General features: G+C 40.8%; 1 protein-coding gene across 1 annotated transcript; it reads right to left on the reverse strand.

Annotated features, from left to right (window-relative positions):
• Positions 1–6,827: 6,827 nt before the first annotated feature.
• LOC135200382 (mucin-5AC-like) lies at positions 6,828–18,243 on the reverse strand. Its single transcript, XM_064228997.1, has 5 exons — positions 17,857–18,243; positions 12,083–13,501; positions 11,010–11,243; positions 10,064–10,241; positions 6,828–9,842 (listed from the first exon to the last, which is right to left on the reverse strand). Exons 1-4 carry the CDS (start codon positions 17,999–18,001, stop codon positions 10,075–10,077), a joined length of 1,965 nt encoding a protein of 654 aa, XP_064085067.1. The 5' UTR covers positions 18,002–18,243; the 3' UTR covers positions 6,828–9,842; positions 10,064–10,074.
• Positions 18,244–19,011: the final 768 nt, after the last annotated feature.

Below are 19,011 nucleotides of genomic sequence, written 5' to 3' on the forward strand. Positions count from 1 at the left end.
TTTTTGAACTACTTAATCAAGTAGGAAAATATTTTTATTTGATTTGGAAAGTGTTTAAGTAATGCTTACACTACTGTATATGCCAAGCCATTTCTTGATTGGTGTTCCAAGGCATTTGCTAGTAAGCTGTAAACCTGATGCCTGTTTAAAATGACCCTTTGAAAGCTTATAGATGTATACAATACCTGGTAATCTAGTCTAGATATTTTGTTGATAAAGTGTGAGGTATTATACAAATCAAATCACAAACCTATTATGAATTAGTTCTGTAATCATATATGAAATAGAAACAAGCAAATTGATATTACATATCCAAATAGGAAGTGCTTCTGTAGTGGATAAGGAAATACACTACTGTGCAGTAGATAAGGCTTATCATATATACCTTATATTTAAGAGATTTATGTAAGGTATGAAATTCATAATTGTAATTTGTGAAAAATGTCCCCAAGAATGAGTCGGCTTACTTTCAGTGGAATTGAATCATAAATTCTAATAATTGGTATACTTAATGACTATATTTGTATATATTTTGATATTTTATCTCATGTTGATAAAAAGCAAATTCTAATTAGCAGTCTTAAAAGCAAGCAGTATTTTATTTTATATTTTTCTAGGCTGAGTTTATTTCAAAGGGGACACAGTAATGTTTTACCTGGCTAGGTAAGGTATGGCTAGGTTGCGTTAGGTTAGGATATGCAAGTTGAACTTGTTTCGTATGCTAGTTGGAGAGCTCGTATCAAATGAAATAATAATTTATCATTCAGCTCCATGAAATGTCAACTGACTCATTCTTGTGGTCGGTCTTTACAAATTACAATTATAAATAAGCTTACGTGGATCTTATAAATTAACACTTATCGGACGTCTGCAATAAAACTTGACGAAATCATATATACATGTAAGTTTTATAGACTCCTTTTTTATGGTCATGATGTCTTCATAAATCTTTTTCCTTGTCGCAGGAAAACACTTGTGATGAATTGGCTTTGATATTTCAAAAACAAGTTCATGTACTTTTGGATCATTTATCACATGTGGTGGTGTTTTAAATTTGTCAGGTCTTTTATGAATCAGTATTTACGTTTACCATTACTGTGAATACTGAATCAAGTCTCTCTCTCTCTCTCTCTCTCTCTCTCTCTCTCTCTCTCTCTCTCTCTCTCTCTCTCTCTCTCTGTAAACATTTGTCATCAGCATCTTTATAAGGAGGTTTACTTTATTGTAAACCTGATCACTGGTGAGAGGTAAGCAATGCTCATCAATTGCGGTAGTTTACATCTTACTCTTCTTTTCTCCATACCCACAACCATCCCTGTGCTAAGAGGTCAACTGTCTTGATACGTCTTGTGTAGCTGGGATGTAGGGTGGCAATGAATTCCTGAAAACACTCTTTAGACTAACTTTAACAACTAGTATATGTGGCACTAAGGTATGAAGATGCAGCAAACATTTTTTTTGGTAAGGAATTTTCAAGTTGTTTTCAACCTCTTGCTCTGTCTCTATCATGTAGTTTAGTGACTAGCATGGATTTATAAAGTATATAAGTAAGGAACACTGTAGACATTTTTCCCTATAAACCCATGAGTCCCCTTTTCACTTAAGGAGAAGAGCTTATTTTTCCAAGAAGGAGAAGAGCTTATTTTTCCAAGAAGACACAAATGGTAAAATTAAGATTTCTGGGATTAATGAAAGAAAACGTACTGTATATTTTATTTATGAAAATTCGATTTTTTTATGTCTATATTTTTGTACATGAACTTTCCTGTCAGATATATACTTAGCTATACGTCTCTGACGTCACGACAGAATTCAAAACTCGCGGCACACGCGACAGGTAGGTCAGGTGATCTACCTTACCCGCCGCTGGGTGGCGGATGTAAGAACCAATCTCCCTTTCCAGCCAGAATTTTTCTGTCGCCGGTGACGACTACACCTGTGGTTGTTACCTCCTGACAGCTTTATTCATTTCTCGTTGCCGTGGATTTATTTGGACTGACTTTCGGTGAAGTACCTGATCTTGTTGGCTTGGCATACGCATTTGTGGATTGTTTTTGGATATTGATTTGGATTTTTCTTTGATTTCGAGATGTCTGAGTTAGAGGTTAAGAAATCTTCTATGTTTAGAGTGTGCGCTACGGATGAATGCAAGGTGAGACTACCGAAAGCTACGGTAGATCCTCACACAGTTTGCTTTAAATGTAGAGGTAAAGAATGTTCTTTTGATAACCCGTGTAATGAGTGTGAGAAGTTGGATGAGGGTGAATGGAAGGCTCTTTCTTCCTACTTGAGGAAGTTAGAGAAAGACAGGGTGAGAAAGGCTTCTTCTAGGAGTTCTAGTAAGTCTCGTATTAGCGAGTTAGAAGAAAATCCTGTTGTAGCATTAGAACCTTCTCCAGTTTCAGCTCCTGCGCCCTGCATCGAACCTAAGGATACGACTACGGAAGTGGCAACCATGAGAGCCATGATCCTTAGCATGGAAAAGAAGATCCGTTCGTTGCAAGGTAAGAGTAGTGAAGGTGAATTGTGCAGTGACCCCAGTGCAGTGGAGGGTGCGTCTGATCGGCTCCTTAATGCTTCCAGGCCTAGACCTCTTCCAGACTCCCAGTCCCAGTGGAGGAGGAAAGTCAAAAGCCGCAGGAAGGTTAGGGAGAACTCCCACCGATCAGGCGTCCCCTCGGTAGATCCTGATGCTCGTACCCAGGCTGCCCTTGTTCGCGCAAAGAAGGAGGTATTGCGCCAATGCTTCTCTTCGTCTTCCTCACCTTCACCTAGAAGAGGATGGAGCGCCTCGGATTCTTCACGACCGCTGAAGAGAGCCTGGAAGGCGCCTGGCTCCTTTCCTTCCAGCCCGGAAGTTTTTCCAGAAGAGCCGGAAGTAGAGATCAAGAAACCCAGGAGGGAGCAGGAGTTCTCGCCTCATAGTAGGCTTCGAGCCTCTCTCCGGTGGAGGATTTTACAAGATCTCCAGCTCGAATTCTTGCGGGACTGCAAGCGCAGATTTCGGCACTGGCGGGCTCCTTGGCAGGAGGAACGCGTCGGAAAGACGTCTCTCTCCCTGTCAAGAAGTCTAGGATTCCTTTCACCTGTCTTACCGTCTCAGTCAGAGTCGGTTCTCTCTCCTTTATCAGCGGATGGAAGGAGGCGCTCTTCCCTCTCAGCAGGCGCTTGTCGTCTTCCAGGCATCAATCGCCCAAGAAGCTTTCTCCTGGTGACTACATCTCTCCAGTAGGAAGGGATCTAGCGACTAGTAGGCGTTCGTCTACAGACAGGCGTACAGCCTCGTCCTCGCGCTCTTTTACGAAGATCCTTCATTCTCCGGATAAGAGAGCCTACTCTTTGATGGATTCGTCTAGAGACAGGATCTCGCCTTATGTTAGGCGCCTTGAGCCTAGTAGGCGCTACTCCCCAAGTAGACGCTCGCCCGCTCCCAAGCGTGGTGCGGAGGATAGGCGCTTTTCTCCTGATAGGCGCTTTTCTCCTGATAAGCGCGGCTCTACTTTTAGCCGCTCGATTCAGGACAGGCGCGTAGAGCCTGAAAGATATGTCTCTTCTGGGAGACTACCTTTTGAAGAGACACATAAGTCGGGAGCGAAGTTTGTGGAGCATGGTAGACGCCGGTCTCCTAGTAAGCGACCTTCTCCAGACCTTCGCTCTCCTGTAAGTAGGCGCCAAGAGCCTAGTAGGCGTTCGCCTCATGGTAGGCGCAGCTCGCCTGGCAGCCGCTCTCCTTTGAACAGGCGCATGGATCCTGAGAAGCGCCTTGAGCATAGTAGGCTCTCCTCTCCTAGCAGGCGCTCCCCCTTGGAAGCCCGGAATTCTAGGAGTAGGATTAAGGAGCAAAGAGCACGCACTCATCAGAGTAGGAGGAGGACTCATTCGAGAGGAGCTCTCCAGAAACTTTGGCTTCCCCTGATAGGCGCCAGTCTACTACTAGACACTCTCTGGACAGGCGCATTTCTTTAGAGAAGGCTAACTGCACTCGTAAAGAAGCGGAGGGTTCTTCAGTGGATGAAGTTGAACCTTCAGAAGAGGATTTGGTGAAGGACTCATCAGTTTCGTCCTACAAGATCCTTACAGATCTACTTCTTCAAGAGTTTGGAGACTCCCTTACTCCCGTCGCTCCTCCGTCTCCTCTCTCTTTATTCTCGACTTCGAAGAAGACGAAAGTTTCCTCTTGTGTGAGGATGAAGCCAACCATCTCAATGAAGAAGGCTTTGAGAGGTGTTGGTGATTGGCTGCTTTCTAAGGAAGAGAAAGGGAAAACTGTGTTTTCTTTCCCTCCTTCCAAGCTTACGGGCAGACTCGGATTTTGGTACGAGTCTGGAGAACCCTTAGGTCTGGGTCTTCCTTCATCGGCGGATGCGGACTTCTCTTCTCTGGTGGATACAGCACGACGCTCGGCTCTTTTGTCGGCTAAAACGACCTGGGCTATGAACGAGCTTGACCACCTGCTGAAGGGAATGTTTAGAGTCTTGGAAGTCTTCAACTTCCTTGACTGGTCTTTGGGGGTCTTGGCTAAGAAGACTCAGAACCCGGATGCTATTTCGCCAGAAGATCTAAACAGTGTTCTAACGTGCATTGACAAAGCAGTTAGAGATGGATCGAGCGAAATAGCCTCCCTCTTTGGAGCAGGGATCCTTAAGAAGAGATCAGTCTTCTGCTCTTTCTGACGAAGTCTGTTTCGCATGCCCAAAGAGCCTCTCTCCTGTATTCGCAGCTCTCGCCTCTGCTTTTTCCAAAGAAGATAATCCAGGACATCTCAGGATCTATCTCTGCGAAGGCGACTCAGGACATGCTCGCACAGTCGGCACGGAAGCCTAAGACCTCCTTCCAGACGAAGACTAAGAAGGAGACTCCAGCTAGACAGGAGCCCTTTCGAGGGGGCCCCCCTTCTAGAGCCTCTACCTTTCAAGAGAGGTAGATCCTTCTCACGCTCTGTCAGAGCTAAGAAGTAGGGAAGTAGTCCTCCAAACACCAGTAGGTGCCAGACTTCTAAGATTCTCGGAAGCCTGGACAAAGAGAGGAGCGGACAACTGGTCCCTCTCTATAATAAGGAAAGGATATCTGATTCCTTTTACGGAAAGACCACCGTTGACAACGACTCCGAGGGAGTTGGTGGCCAGGTACAGGGATCCCCATCATGAGCCTTGCTTTAACACAAGCAGTGGAACAAATGTTCGAGAAAGAGGCTATAGAGCTAGTGAGCGACCCTTGCTCAGCGGGCTTTTACAACCGCCTTTTTCTAGTTCCAAAAGCCTCAGGAGGATGGAGACCGGTTCTGGATGTAAGCGCCCTGAATTTCTTTGTAGAAAAGAGGAAGTTCGCCATGGAGACGACATCCTCAGTGTTGGCGGCCCTTCGGCCAGGGGACTGGATGGTGTCCCTAGATCTTCAGGACGCTTACTTCCATGTGCCTATCCATCCTTCGTCAAGGAAATACCTCAGGTTCATGATGGGAGGAAGGATATTCCAGTTCAGGGCCTTGTGCTTCGGCCTTTCAACAGCCCCTCAGGTCTTTACAGGCCTAATGAAAAATGTAGCAAGATGGCTACATTTGGAGGGAGTCAGAGTGTCCCTTTACTTGGACGACTGGCTGATCAGAGCCAAGTCTCAGGAAAGATGTTTGGAGGACCTACAAAAGACTCTTTTCATGGCAAGTTCTCTGGGACTTTTGGTGAACTTTCAAAAGTCTCAGTTGATCCCCAGTCAAGATCGTATCTATCTGGGGATTCGGATGGCTTCTCTGGATTTTCGGGCTTTTCCGTCTCCAGAACGGATAGCCCGAGGGTCAGAGAAAGTCAAAGCCTTCCTAGAGAAAGAAGTATGCACAGCGAGGGAGTGGATGAGTTTGTTGGGGACACTCTCCTCGTTGGAGCAATTCCTTTCTCTAGGAAGGTTGCACCTCAGACCTCTCCAGTTCTTTCTCCATCGAAACTGGAGGTGTCGTTCACAAAACCTAGAGTTCTCCTTCGAGATTTCAAAGGAAATCAAGAAGGACCTCTCTTGGTGGGCCAACCCTCTCAAGTTTGCAGAAGGGATGTCCCTTCACATTCCGAACCCCAACCAAGTGTTGTATTCCGACGCCTCGGAAACAGGTTGGGGAGCGACGCTCGACTCAAGAGAAGTGTCAGGCACCTGGAACAAGAAACAGGTGACCTGGCACATCAACAAGAAGGAGCTGATGGCGGTTTGGCTAGCTTTGAAAGCTTTTGAGCCCCACGTCCTAGCTTCAACAGTTCAGATCAACTCGGACAACACCACGGCCCTGGCTTACATCAGGAAGCAAGGGGGGACTCACTCTTTCTCCCTGTACGAGACAGCAAAAGAACTTCTGCTTTGGGCAGAAAAAAGGAAGATTTGTCTCCTTACCAGGTTCGTACAGGGAGAAAAGAACGTCAGAGCAGACCTCCTAAGCAGGAAAGATCAAGTTCTGCCGGCAGAGTGGACTCTGCACGAAGATGTTTGCCAGGACCTGTGGAAGCTTTGGGGCAAACCTCATATAGACCTCTTCGCCACAGCCAAGAATATGAGGATAGCCAAACTACTGCTCTCCGATATCGGACCCGAGGGCAGTGTCGATAGACGCGTTCCTACTAGATTGGAAGGGTCTAGACACGTATGCTTTTCCTCCATTCAAGATACTGGGAGAGACTCTAAAGAAATTTGCAGAATCGGAGGCAGCAAGGATGACGCTGGTAGCCCCGTTCTGGCCCGCACAAGTATGGTTCACAGAGGTACTGGAATGGTTAGTAGATCTTCCGAGAACATTACCACAGAGGATCGATCTGCTCAGACAACCCCACTTTGAGAGGTATCACAAACCTCCCCGCTCTAGATCTGACTGGCTTCAGACTGTCAAAAGTTTGGTCAGAACGAGAGGCTTTTCGGCAAGAGTTGCAACGGCTATCGCAGCAGCAAGAAGGCCTTCTACCCTTAGAGTCTACCAATCGAAGTGGGACGTCTTTCGGCGATGGTGTAGGAACCATCACTTTTCCTCTTCCAGTACCTCTGTGACACAAATAGCAGACTTCTTACTTTTCCTTAGGGAAGAAAGTGGATTGGCGGTATCAACCATTAAAGGCTATCGTAGCATGCTATCTGCAGTGTTTAGGCACAGAAACTTAAACATTTCAGAAGATAAGGACCTTCATGATCTAATAAGATCGTTTGAAACATCCAAGAAGGTTTTCTCCAGGGGTTCCGAGTTGGAATCTGGATGTAGTGCTACGTTACCTGAGGTACAATAAGTTCGAACCGCCTCAGTCTGCATCGTTTAGAGACCTCACGAAGAAGACAATTTTCCTCATGGCATTGGCTTCCGCAAAAAGGGTTAGTGAACTCCATGCACTAGAAGGAAATGTGGGATTCAGAGGAGATGCAGCTATCTGTTCATTCCTTCCTTCGTTCTTAGCCAAGAACGAGAACCCCTCAAATCCTTGGCCTAGGAGCTTTGAAGTACAAGGATTGTCTGCATTAGTAGGCGAGGAAGCAGAGAGGTCTCTTTGCCCAGTAAGAAGTTTGAAATTCTATCTACAGAGAAAGAAAAAACTTAAGGGCAATGATGTCAACCTTTGGTGCTCTGTAAGAGATCCAAGGAGGACACTTTCGAAGAATGCGCTTTCTTTCTTTATCAGAAGCCTGGTGAAAGAAGCGCATGCGGTATGTGAGGAAAGTCAATACAAAGTTCTTAAGGTCAAAGCTCATGAGGTAAGAGCTATTGCCACGTCATTGACTTTTAACAAAAACATATCCCTGAGTAATATTATGAAGGCAACATTCTGGCGTTGCAACTCAGTCTTTGCAAACCACTATCTGAGAGACGTCAAAATCACGTATGAAAAGTGCTTCGGGTTAGGCCGTACGTATCGGCGGATTCGGTGCTGGGGCAGGGAGCTGAGACATATCCTTAGTAGTATATATTTTTTCCCCTTGTTAGGTTGTAAGTTTTTGGTTGTTTGAAAGAACATGCGGGTAGGCATGTTTTTCATTTCGTAGTGCTAACAATGATTAGATTGGTTAGGTGATCGGTGTATGTTTGAGCTCCTTGCAATGATAGTGGTTAGGTTCTGTCATATAAGTGGGCGAATCCCCGTTGACAGATCCTGCTCGGATTCTATCAAGTAAGCGGACAACCAAATCCCTTTGATAGACCCAAAGAGTCTGTCAGCTGTAGGTCACGCCCTCGCTGAAGCTCTTAAGGCAACGCAGACTCATAGACAGTAACTACGAAGTCTTCTGCCTAAACAGGTAAGAACCAAGGTTGTTTTTACATCCTACAACTAGTGTTGTTTTCCCCTTTTTTCCATATTTATATTGCTGTCTCTTTCCCTCCACCAAGGGTGTCAATCAGCTAAGTATATATCTGACAGGAAAGTTCATGTACAAAAATGTTATTGTTAGTATACAATAAGGTTTTGTACATACTTACCTGGCAGATATATACGATTGATGGCCCGCCCAGCCTCCCCTCAGGAGACCGGTGGAAGGAAAAATTCTGGCTGGAAAGGGAGATTGGTTCTTACATCCGCCACCCAGCGGCGGGTAAGGTAGATCACCTGACCTACCTGTCGCGTGTGCCGCGAGTTTTGAATTCTGTCGTGACGTCAGAGACGTATAGCTAAGTATATATCTGCCAGGTAAGTATGTACAAAACCTTATTGTATACTAACAATAACATTTTTATATTTTTTGTATTTTGCTTATCCAAATACACTTATTCTTTGTACTTGAGACCTAGTGTTTTCACTCATAGTATTTGGAAATTTATATTTGTCAATGAGCCCATCCTAGAGTTGGGTCCTCAGGTTAGGTTAAATGTTTAGGCTTCTAGAGTTTCATAGGAGAAAATGTTGCAGTAGGTGAAAGTGTCATTAGAGAAGGATTTTCCACTTTACATATTATTTATCAATGAGAAATATATATCTTTTATTAAGCTAAGCTAAAGTTAGACCGTAGAGAATGTGAAGATCTTGCTACTTTGATACTGGGTAGGCTAGTTAATATAGATGTGTCATGTTAATTTTTTGTTCTTTTTGCTATATTTATTATAAAAGGATAATAGTGCATGTTTGTCTGAAAGCTTAGTTAAATACAAGTTACACAGTTATTTTTCCTAATATGGGATGAACATAACTCATGATAGCCCTGATATTAAAGGTCTGAGTGATGAAATTGATACACAGTAGGTGTGGCTTTTTCTAACTCTGGGGTATGTGTTATGTGTTGTTCAGCTACATAATAATGATACACTGGTTTTTAGGGATACGATAACAGTTGACACTGTTCAAAATCACAGGATATTTTAATTTTCTTTTAATCATTCCAGTCAGGCAGACCTCATAAGAGGTCCAATATCAACTTTGTGGTTGTGTATAGCTATCCTCTTACGAGTCCCTATATTATGCACCATTGTATTTGAATGAAATTATGGGGGAACCCATTCATACAGCCTAGCTGAGGCATAAATAAAATTGGCAACTTGTCATGCCTTAGTTCTTTGATTGGGAGGAAGTTCAGTTGTCCATAGGATATCAAGAAGGAAGGTACTGATGCTAATCCTTGTTCTCCCAGACTAATCCATATCCTGGTGATTCCGGCCACATTCGAGTTAGCAGCTTGGATGATGATGGTAGTAATTGGCAACTTTAAGCAGGCCTTTTCTCTTTGGGTGGGTGGAACGTTAGTTGTCTGTAGACTTATGGAAGAAGGTCATGCTGCTAATCCTGGATCTCCCCAGCTCTGTACACCTCCCTGAAATTCTTTGAGTTAGGGGTGGTTGTATGATGACGACGATGATGATGATGGTGATGCTTGTGTGTGTCAACCCGAACATAATGATTCTGAAAGTAATAAAAGTGCGCATTACAACTGGGGATGTAGAATGTGGACTCCTTAGAAGAAAGTTTTTACCTAATTAATGTTTTTATACCCAAATGTATTTGCATGTCATATTTTTCTATTTTCAGTATTTTAATCAGCCGACCTTAAAGTTTGCCCAGTCAGGGGTGTAGGTGACATTATATTTAACCTGGCGTGTGGGTGCGGTTGAATGTGGACTAACCTCTATTTCATTTAGCCACTTGCTGCTGCAAGCAATTTTTGAAGCTGCTCTGGGGTTAACCGTGGCGCTATACCTGGCGTGGCTCCATCCTTGCAGAAGAAAATTTCCCTGCAAATTCCTAGCGAGTCCATTGTGTAGCAGCTGCCTTTGCATGTGTTCACGTCTAGGATGGCCTTTCCTGTAAACGGAATTGGAAGTAAATCTCTCTTTCTCTCTCAAGTAAAACCATTGCAAGTATTATTGATAACATTGACAAGCTAATGGCACTTCTGCCTTTTAGATAGCCAGATGTAGGAACACCTGTGAAGTACGGATGAATATATTTTCTCATTATAGAAACCAGCCCAATTTAATGGAAAACGTCTGAAGGTTATCTTTCATGATCACATTTATAGTTGATTCAGTGTTCGTAGGCAGTTCATTGGCCGAGTTAGTATGTTAAATACATGCATAAACAGATTAAAATAAGTCTGTCGAACAGACACTTTCGTAGGTTAATCTCGTGGATGAAGTTAGTATTTTAGATTTTACTGTGCATGTTGAACTTTTTATCGACGAGAAACTGATAGTTGTTGTTAAGCCTGCTTGTTGCATTCAGGGCATGGGTAGTCGGAGGTGGCAGTTATTATTTAGAAGTGGAAGGGATTAAAACGGTTATTATATTATTATTATTATTATATTATTATTATTATTATTATTATTATTATTATTATTTATTAATATTATTATTATATTCAGAAGATGAACCCTTTTCATATGAAACAAACCCACCATAGGGGCCATTGACTAGAAATCCACGCTTCCAAAGAATATTATGGTGTTCATTTGAAAGACATAACAGAAGGTAATGGGGAATGCAGAGAAAAATAGATTAAGTATTTAGAAAATAAAAAGAATAGATTAATAAATAAAGAGTAAATTATAAAGAGCAAGGAGAATTGTTCACCTTGTGGCCTGAAGAGATAGTTCTCGAGGTCGGGGTCCCACAAAACTTCCTCGACTTCCTTCAAGGACTGGGGCAAGGAGAGGAGGAGGAGACCAAGCATTCTTTGGAGGTTGAGCAGGACAACTTTCTGATACGCCAGCGGGCATTCCGCCGATCCCGGCGGCGTCCGGACGTCGGACTGGAGGATCACATCGACCATTTCGTGGTTGGTGTGCTTGAGTCGCTGCAGGTATGCTGGAGTGGAGGAAATATTAGTTTATTCAAGAAAGGTAGTAGTAGTAGGAGTCTAGGGGGATATGTCTTTGAAACGGCTCCCGTGCTCGTACTGCTCCCCTTTTGTTTGTGTTCGTGGAAGTTTCTGTTATGATACTTGGCATGTATAAATTAGTCAGTGAAGTTTGATCATCTGTAACACCCCCACCTCTCTCTCTCTCTCTCTCTCTTTCTCTCTCTCTCTCTCTCTCCCTCTCTCATGTCAGCCTGGGTTTACGAACCTCTGGCATGTGTTGTTTTGTGTTATTGTCGGATGTTTTTTTTTTCTTTCTTTCTTGGTTTTTGTTGGGGAATTGTGTATGTTTTTGGAACAGAGCGGGTTTTATCTAATGCATTTGCAATTGCAGAACTATGGGAAGCATGTCTGTGAAATACACTGATTAGTCAAATCTTTCCTTAGCTGTTGCTGACATGTAGATGGGGATAGGCTTTTCTTAGTAGGTGTTGCGAATCTCTCGATTGATATGAGAACTTTTGCAAGACCTCTGTGCTTGCTCAGGAGCTTGATGTAATGAATTTTTTTTTCATTTTTCAATTTTTTTGCATGTTACGTGTGGGGGTGATCATATGGTTGAAGTCCGCAAATAATAGTTTAGAAAATATTTCCTGCTTCACCAATCCATTCTCTCTCTCTCTCTCTGAAAACAGGTGGACACTCCAATATTTCCCCTGATACATAACATTTCTTTTGATTTCAAAGATACATCCGGCCAATTTTGTTGTTTATATCCGCAGCGAAAATCGTCAATTGCACAACTGATATATAATTTATAGAGTAAAAATTAAAAAACTTTACTTACGTGCCCTCCATAAGTATAAAAGGTCCGGGTCTAGAGCCAGTGGAAGCCGAGAAGCCAGTACAGTGTACATTTCCTTTTCCAGAGACCTTGGATCAACCGGCCGAGCTTTCTTGATGTTGACAAAGGAAGGAGTAATTAGCTGATCCGAGGAATCATTGGAATGTGTCGCAGATTCCTCTGTTGGTTCTGGCAAGTTAGCATGCGTTGGTTCTGACGTTTTGGGTTGCGTATGTACTGGCAAGTTTGAGTGTGTGGGTTCTGAAATGTACGAATTCGTGGCTACGGCCAAGTTTAGATGTGCGGATTCTGACAAAGTCGAGTTTGTGGGTGCTGACACGTTTGAATTCGTGGACTTGTAAAAAGCTGCTTCAGTTGTTCCAGGAAGATGCAGTGGCGCAAGAGCTGCTGTTACATGTGAAATCAGGCTGAAAAAGGAGGTGGTAACGAAGGATGTTAGTGCGCGTGGTGTATCTGTAACGTTGGCAGTGGAATTCTTGGAGCTGTGATAACTCTTTATTTCTTTAACTGTCGGTGTATCTGGACTTTCTGTGGACTTGCCATTTGCTGGAAGCTTTTTATCAGAAGGCAGGAAGTTCAGTTTACTCAGAAGGGCTGAATATTTGTTTAAGCCTGCTGTATTTTTTGGTGAATGCTCAGGTGTGATGTTGTTGTTTAACACATCTTTCGATGATGCTGCTTTACTTTTGTTGTTGAGCTTAAGTGGCTTCTTCGGACTTACAGTGTCAGTCGAATGGACCCGTGTAGCTTTGGCTTGCACTGAAGATGCTTGTCTCTTCACTGGGAAGGTGGACTTCATTGTGAACGTCTGAGGGACCACTAAGGGCTTGTAAAAAGAGTCTTTAGGGTTTGAAGAGATAGGTTTTAGATTCAAGACAGGTGTTTTAGGCGCAGGAGGCATTTTAGGAGTCTCAACGGGATGTGGTGTAGTGGTAGTCGTCCTCAGTTCCAGTTCAGATGATGTTGAAGTAAGAGTCTGTAAGGGGTAGGTTGTAGTGGTAATTTTATTCAGTTCTCTTTCATGCGAGGTCAGTGTGAGATTGACGCTGCTGAGAGGAGATGCAAATGGCACCAACGTCGAACTGAGGGTTCTGATTTCATCCAATGAACTGTCATCAGGCATCGTGGAAGTGGTTGTGACAGGGCTCTCTTGTGGTGTGGATGAAGTCTCGGCCTCTCTTGTTTGTTCTGGAAAGTCCAGTTCTCCAGTCAAGACGGGACCACTTTCTGTTGTCTCATTACTGATGTCTAACCCTGTTGCTGCTGCTGCTGTTGTTGTTGTTGATAGGATTCCAGACGTTTTGTTTATCCACTGCCGTGGAAATAATCCAGTGTAGTTGATGGAAGCCGGAGCGACTGACACTCGTGGTAGGCCGTTCAGGCTATCGGAGCAGTTGTCCCCTGGAAAAAAGAAAAATGAATTTTACTTTTGAAAGTGTGAGGATATTTTGAAATCTTGTGGTTTCAAAAGGATTGTGCGTCGCCTACCGATTCGGTAGTCCGAGTTCGATTCCCCATGGAATCAGAGGAATTTATTTCTGGTGATTAGGAATTCATTTCTCGACATAATCGGCTTAGTGCTCTGGTTAAACTAAGATATACATAACATTCTCTCTCTCTCTCTCTCTCTCTCTCTCTCTCTCTCTCTCTCTGGTAATGATACGCATCACATGTTCGTCTTATCATGATTACCAGTGTGAATTACGTTGTAAAGTTATGTTAACTTTAAATTAACGATAACGATACCCTTTCCACCACCGAGGACCCCTTTTTATCTAGAGAGGTACAGTCCCTTTGGTCGGGGGGGGGGGGGCGGTTGTGTTAGTTGTGGGGTATTTCCGTGATAAGCCTGGAGGACAGGGTGAGAGCGATCAAGGTAAGTATACCTTGGGAACAACTTGAGTACTTGGGTCGAACTCGAAGGTATTGGGGATTAGGTCTGTAAGTGTCATATGTCCTTTTAACTCTGTTATCTTGTATACGTTTGGTGTTCTTTTGAATTCATATAGATCACTGTACACATACAAAATCGTGGATTGATAATGTCTGGCTTTCTAATATATAATAGAAACCTTAAATAAATATGTTTGATAGGACTTTAAAAAATTGATTAGTATATACCTTGGCTTTATCAAACTAAAAACGAAACCGCGTTGTTATACAGGGTGTCCATAAAGTCCCAGTACCATCACAAGCAAGAAAAGCTTGTAATGGTACTGGGACTTTCTGGATACCCTGTATGTATTAAAAGAAAGATGCGTCTAACTGAATAATTGCGAAATATAAGAAAACCAGTGAATGGACATAAGAGAAGAAATATAGAACAGGAAAAAAAAAGAAAATTTCTTCTTATTGACTCCTTTAATGAGATGGCTGATGGTGCTTAAGGGCAAATACAAAATTTTCGATTTGAAGTTTAATGACAGGTAGCTCTAGGCGCCGCTTAGGTTGCACATTTTTAGTCTATGTATATATATATATATATATATATATATATATATATATATATATATATATATATATATATATCATTTTATTTTTTTTATACTTAGGCTCGTGGCCCCCTTGGATTCCCTCTGCGGATCCCAGGTTGAGAACCACTGATGTATCGTTATAATATTCTCTCTCTCTCTCTCTCTCTCTCTTCTCTCGTCTCTCTCTCTCTCTCTGCTCTCTCTCTCCTCTCTCTCCCTCTCTATATATATATATATATATATATATATATATATATATATATATATATATATATAAGCGTATATGTATGCATGTATCAGATCAAAATTTCGTGGTGATCGGAAGTAATCGAATCAGCATATATTAAAGGTAAAACAAAAGAAGGTATAATTTTGTATTTTTGGTGAATATATAAATAAGATTTAGAACAATGGAATATTTAAACAGAAGAATTCAGTATGATCCTGGAGTTATTGTGGAAGCTGCCGAACTTTGAATCAGTACATCGAGAGATTGAAAGATATAAATAATAGCTTAAACTTAACTTGGTAATTTTATATATATATATATATATATATATATATATATATATATATATATATATAATATAAGTATGCATATATATATATTATATATATAGATATATAATATAATATATATATATATATACATACATATATATATATATATATATATATATATATATATATATATATATATATATATATATATATATATATATATATATATATATATATATAATACATATATATGTATATATATATATATATATATATATATATATATATATATATATATATATATATATATATATATATATATATATATATATATATATATATATATATGTGTGTGTGTGTGTGTGTGTGTGGGGGGGGGGGGGGGCGGCAGAGAGAGAGAGAGAGAGATTTATGATAGATATTGTAACTGGCAGGTGCGAATTTAACGCTCCGAATCGTAGAAGCGTCAAGAGTATGTTCTTTAATTAACTGTCAAAAATTTTTTTTTTTCTAATAGGTAGATTATATGAGTCGGGAAACCAGGGGGCAAGAAGAGGAATCGGAAGCCTAAGTCGGCAAACAAACACATTTCAGACCTCGTTTTTTCATCCACGGACCGCCTATCTCTGTGCTTATCATTATTCCTTATGCGCTACGAACAACATCCTTTTGTTTGTTCCCTCACAGTCGTAGCTATGGGTTCTACTTTCACGTCTCCGTAAATTTCTTGCTTGGTTTTTGCTTATAAAAGAATAAGCATGTCCCGCTTTATTTTTTTACCTAATAAGTTTATCACACTTTTTTTTCTTTCTTTTTCAATCGGCTCTGTTTTTGTTTCACTGATGTACTCCAGACATTTCTTTTCTTCTCAAGATTTCTCATTTCATCATTCATATTTTCTTACACGCCCATAAAAGCACGCCTCCTGTTTTGAGAAAGCAAATCCGTACTTGAAATTTGCATGTTCGTACGCTAATTCCACTTCAGTGTTCATGAATTTATCCCATGTTCATTCATCTCCGTATATGTTTTTGTACAGTAATATATTACAGACTCGTCTTCACAACCTTTACAGACTAATGTTGGACCCCTCTGTTCAACTTGACCAGATAGACTTTTGAATATTCATTTGAAACTACACATTTCTACCGGTTACACTTCATTCTAAATCACTCTGCGCACTCTAGGCCTTCAGCTACGCCATCGACTGTATCAAATATTATTGTGTTTGAATCTCGCAGCACAACCACCCCTTTGGTCTTGTCAGCGATTGTTGCATTTGAATAGCACAGCACAGCCACAGTTTCTGGCTTATCAAGTATTTTTGCATTTAAGTCGCGCAGCACAGCTGCCATTTCTGGCTTATCAACTATTATTGCATTTAAGTCGCACAGCACAACTGCCATTGCTGGCTTATCAGATATTGTTGCATTTAAGTTGCACAGCACAACTACTGTTTTTGCCTTATCAAGAATTATGGTGTTTAAGTTGTACAGCACAACCACCCTTTGTGGCTTATCAGTTATTATTACACTCAAGTTGCACAGCACAACCACTGTTGCTGGCTTGTCCAACTATTATTGCATTCAAGTTGTACAGCACAACCACGGTTTCTGGCTTATCAATTATTATTACATTTAAGTCGCACAGAACGACCACCCTTTCTGGCTTATCAATTATTATTACATTTAAGTCGCACAGCACAACCACCGTTGCTGGCTCGTCAACAATTATTGCATTAGAATCGGGCAGCCAACCACCCTCTCTAGTTCTCATTATAGGGCAAGCACATATTCAGAATCTACGAAGAACCTTTGCTCTCAGTCGCAGTTGCTTTTCGTTCTGGAGTTGCTTTCGTTCTGGGATCATAGATGCTGACTTAGATAACACTTTCTTTCCCAACTATCCGTTTCACCCTCGCAGTGCGGAGGTTTCCATTCTAGTTACTGGTGCGTCTATGGCTGTATTAAGTTCGCTTTGATTTTGTTCAGGATTTAATAAATTTTCAGATTTTGTCAATACTGTTGTCTTTCACTATTTGCACAATCCGTGCGTTCTTTTGTTACATTTACAATCTTGCGGTAGTTTATATATATATATATATATATATATATATATATATATATATATATATATATATATATATATATATATATATATATATATATATATATATATATATATATATATATATATATATATATATATATATATATATATATATATATATATATATATATTACGGTCACAAGTAACACATAAAGATTGTATATCAAGTGCATTCTTGATACACCTCATCAGGGTACAATATATAAAATGCAGGTGTATCAAGAATACACAAAAGCGCTAGGTACTGCTGCTTTTCACTTTTCCAGCTGGCTCTTGATATATTTATATATATATATATATAATATATATAATATATATATATATATATATATATATATATATATATATATATATATATATATATATATAATATATATATTATATATATATATATATATATATATATATATATATATATATATATATATATATATATATATATATATATATATATATATATATATATATATATATATATATATATATATATATATATATATTATATATATATATATATATATATATATATATATATATATATATATATATATATATATATATTATATCCATGTCCCTAATCAGTTCTGACACAGATCACAAATATGGTCATTTTCACAAGTTGGACTCGTGTGTACGTATATCAGTTTGTTGGCCCGTGGTGCCATGCCTTACCTGCCGTATCGTTGAGGAGGCGAATGGGCGCGGGCGTGATGACCACGATGCCCCGGAGGTGTTCGAAGCACGCGCCCATTAAGAGTGTCGCCTGAAAGAGCGTGTTGACGTAGCTCTTGATGAAAGACGGGCGTTCTAGCGTCATGTTTTTGACACTTCGTCGGATGATTTGCTCTGAATATAAAGCGGAGTAAACCGGAATAGATCACGCAGTCACCACCACGAGTGGTTGTAGAGAGGTTATTGAATCGAGTACGTGGAGTTGTTCCGTGTGATAACAACTAACAGGCAGTTGGAAAGCATAAATGCGCGAAGTCGTAGGCGAATTGACTCGCCGTCCGTCACTGACACTTGTCAAGAAGACACAGACTTCTCCTTTCAGTTTGCATCCTTTCAGAAGTCTCGTGCTCACTCCCCTCCTCCTCCTCCTCCTCCTCCTCCGCCCTCCTCCTCCTCCTCCTCCTCCTCCTCCTCCTCCTACACAACGAATCCTTTCTTGACAGGGAAGTTTGGTAACCCCCGATTCGCTGTTTGTTTTGTTGCATGTTTGTGCTTATACAAACTAGGTATATATATATATATATATATATATATATATATATATATATACACACACATAATACATATATATATATATATATATATATATATATATATATATATATAAGTGTGTGTTATGTAAATTCTCGCTGACTCCCTATGGATAAATGGCACATGTGTGCGTTGGTATCCACATTTATGTATATATATGTATGTATATATACATACACGTGTTCTTCATCCCTCACATGTACACACATATTTGTTCTTCAGGAATCTCATATATAAAGTGATGTCATCAGATCACAGGCAGACAAGCCTGCCTTTATCTTTTGACACAGAGGGTATGTTCTTCTCCTCCTTTCTATCATCCGCCCTGTTTTAGTCCGCTTTCCTTTTCGTCTTCCCTTTCTTCTCACACTTTCCTCCCTCCCCACACCTCCCTTTCCCCCTTACTCACTCCCTTACCTGCGTCCGACGCCGCCCCTCTGCCGTTGGAGATGAGGGCATTGACCTGTTACGTAAATTTTTTAGTTTTATTGTTGTAGATTCTTTATTGTATTGTTTTTTTTTTCATTTATCTTGCGTAATGGACGTCGTTATTTCATTGTTTTT

Source organism: Macrobrachium nipponense, chromosome 26, assembly GCF_015104395.2.
Source record: "Macrobrachium nipponense isolate FS-2020 chromosome 26, ASM1510439v2, whole genome shotgun sequence".
Taxonomy (NCBI): Eukaryota; Metazoa; Arthropoda; class Malacostraca; order Decapoda; family Palaemonidae; genus Macrobrachium; species Macrobrachium nipponense.

Coding starts and splice junctions, on each gene's coding strand:
- LOC135200382 (XM_064228997.1), bottom strand. CDS start 18,001: ATGACGCTAGAACGCCCGTCTTTCATCAAGAGCTACGTCAACACGCTC. Junction 13,502..17,856: donor CCTCCTCAACGATACGGCAG/GTAAGGCATGGC, acceptor TCTTTTTTCCAG/GGGACAACTGCTCCGATAGC. Junction 11,244..12,082: donor TTTATACTTATGGAGGGCAC/GTAAGTAAAGTT, acceptor CCTCCACTCCAG/CATACCTGCAGCGACTCAAG.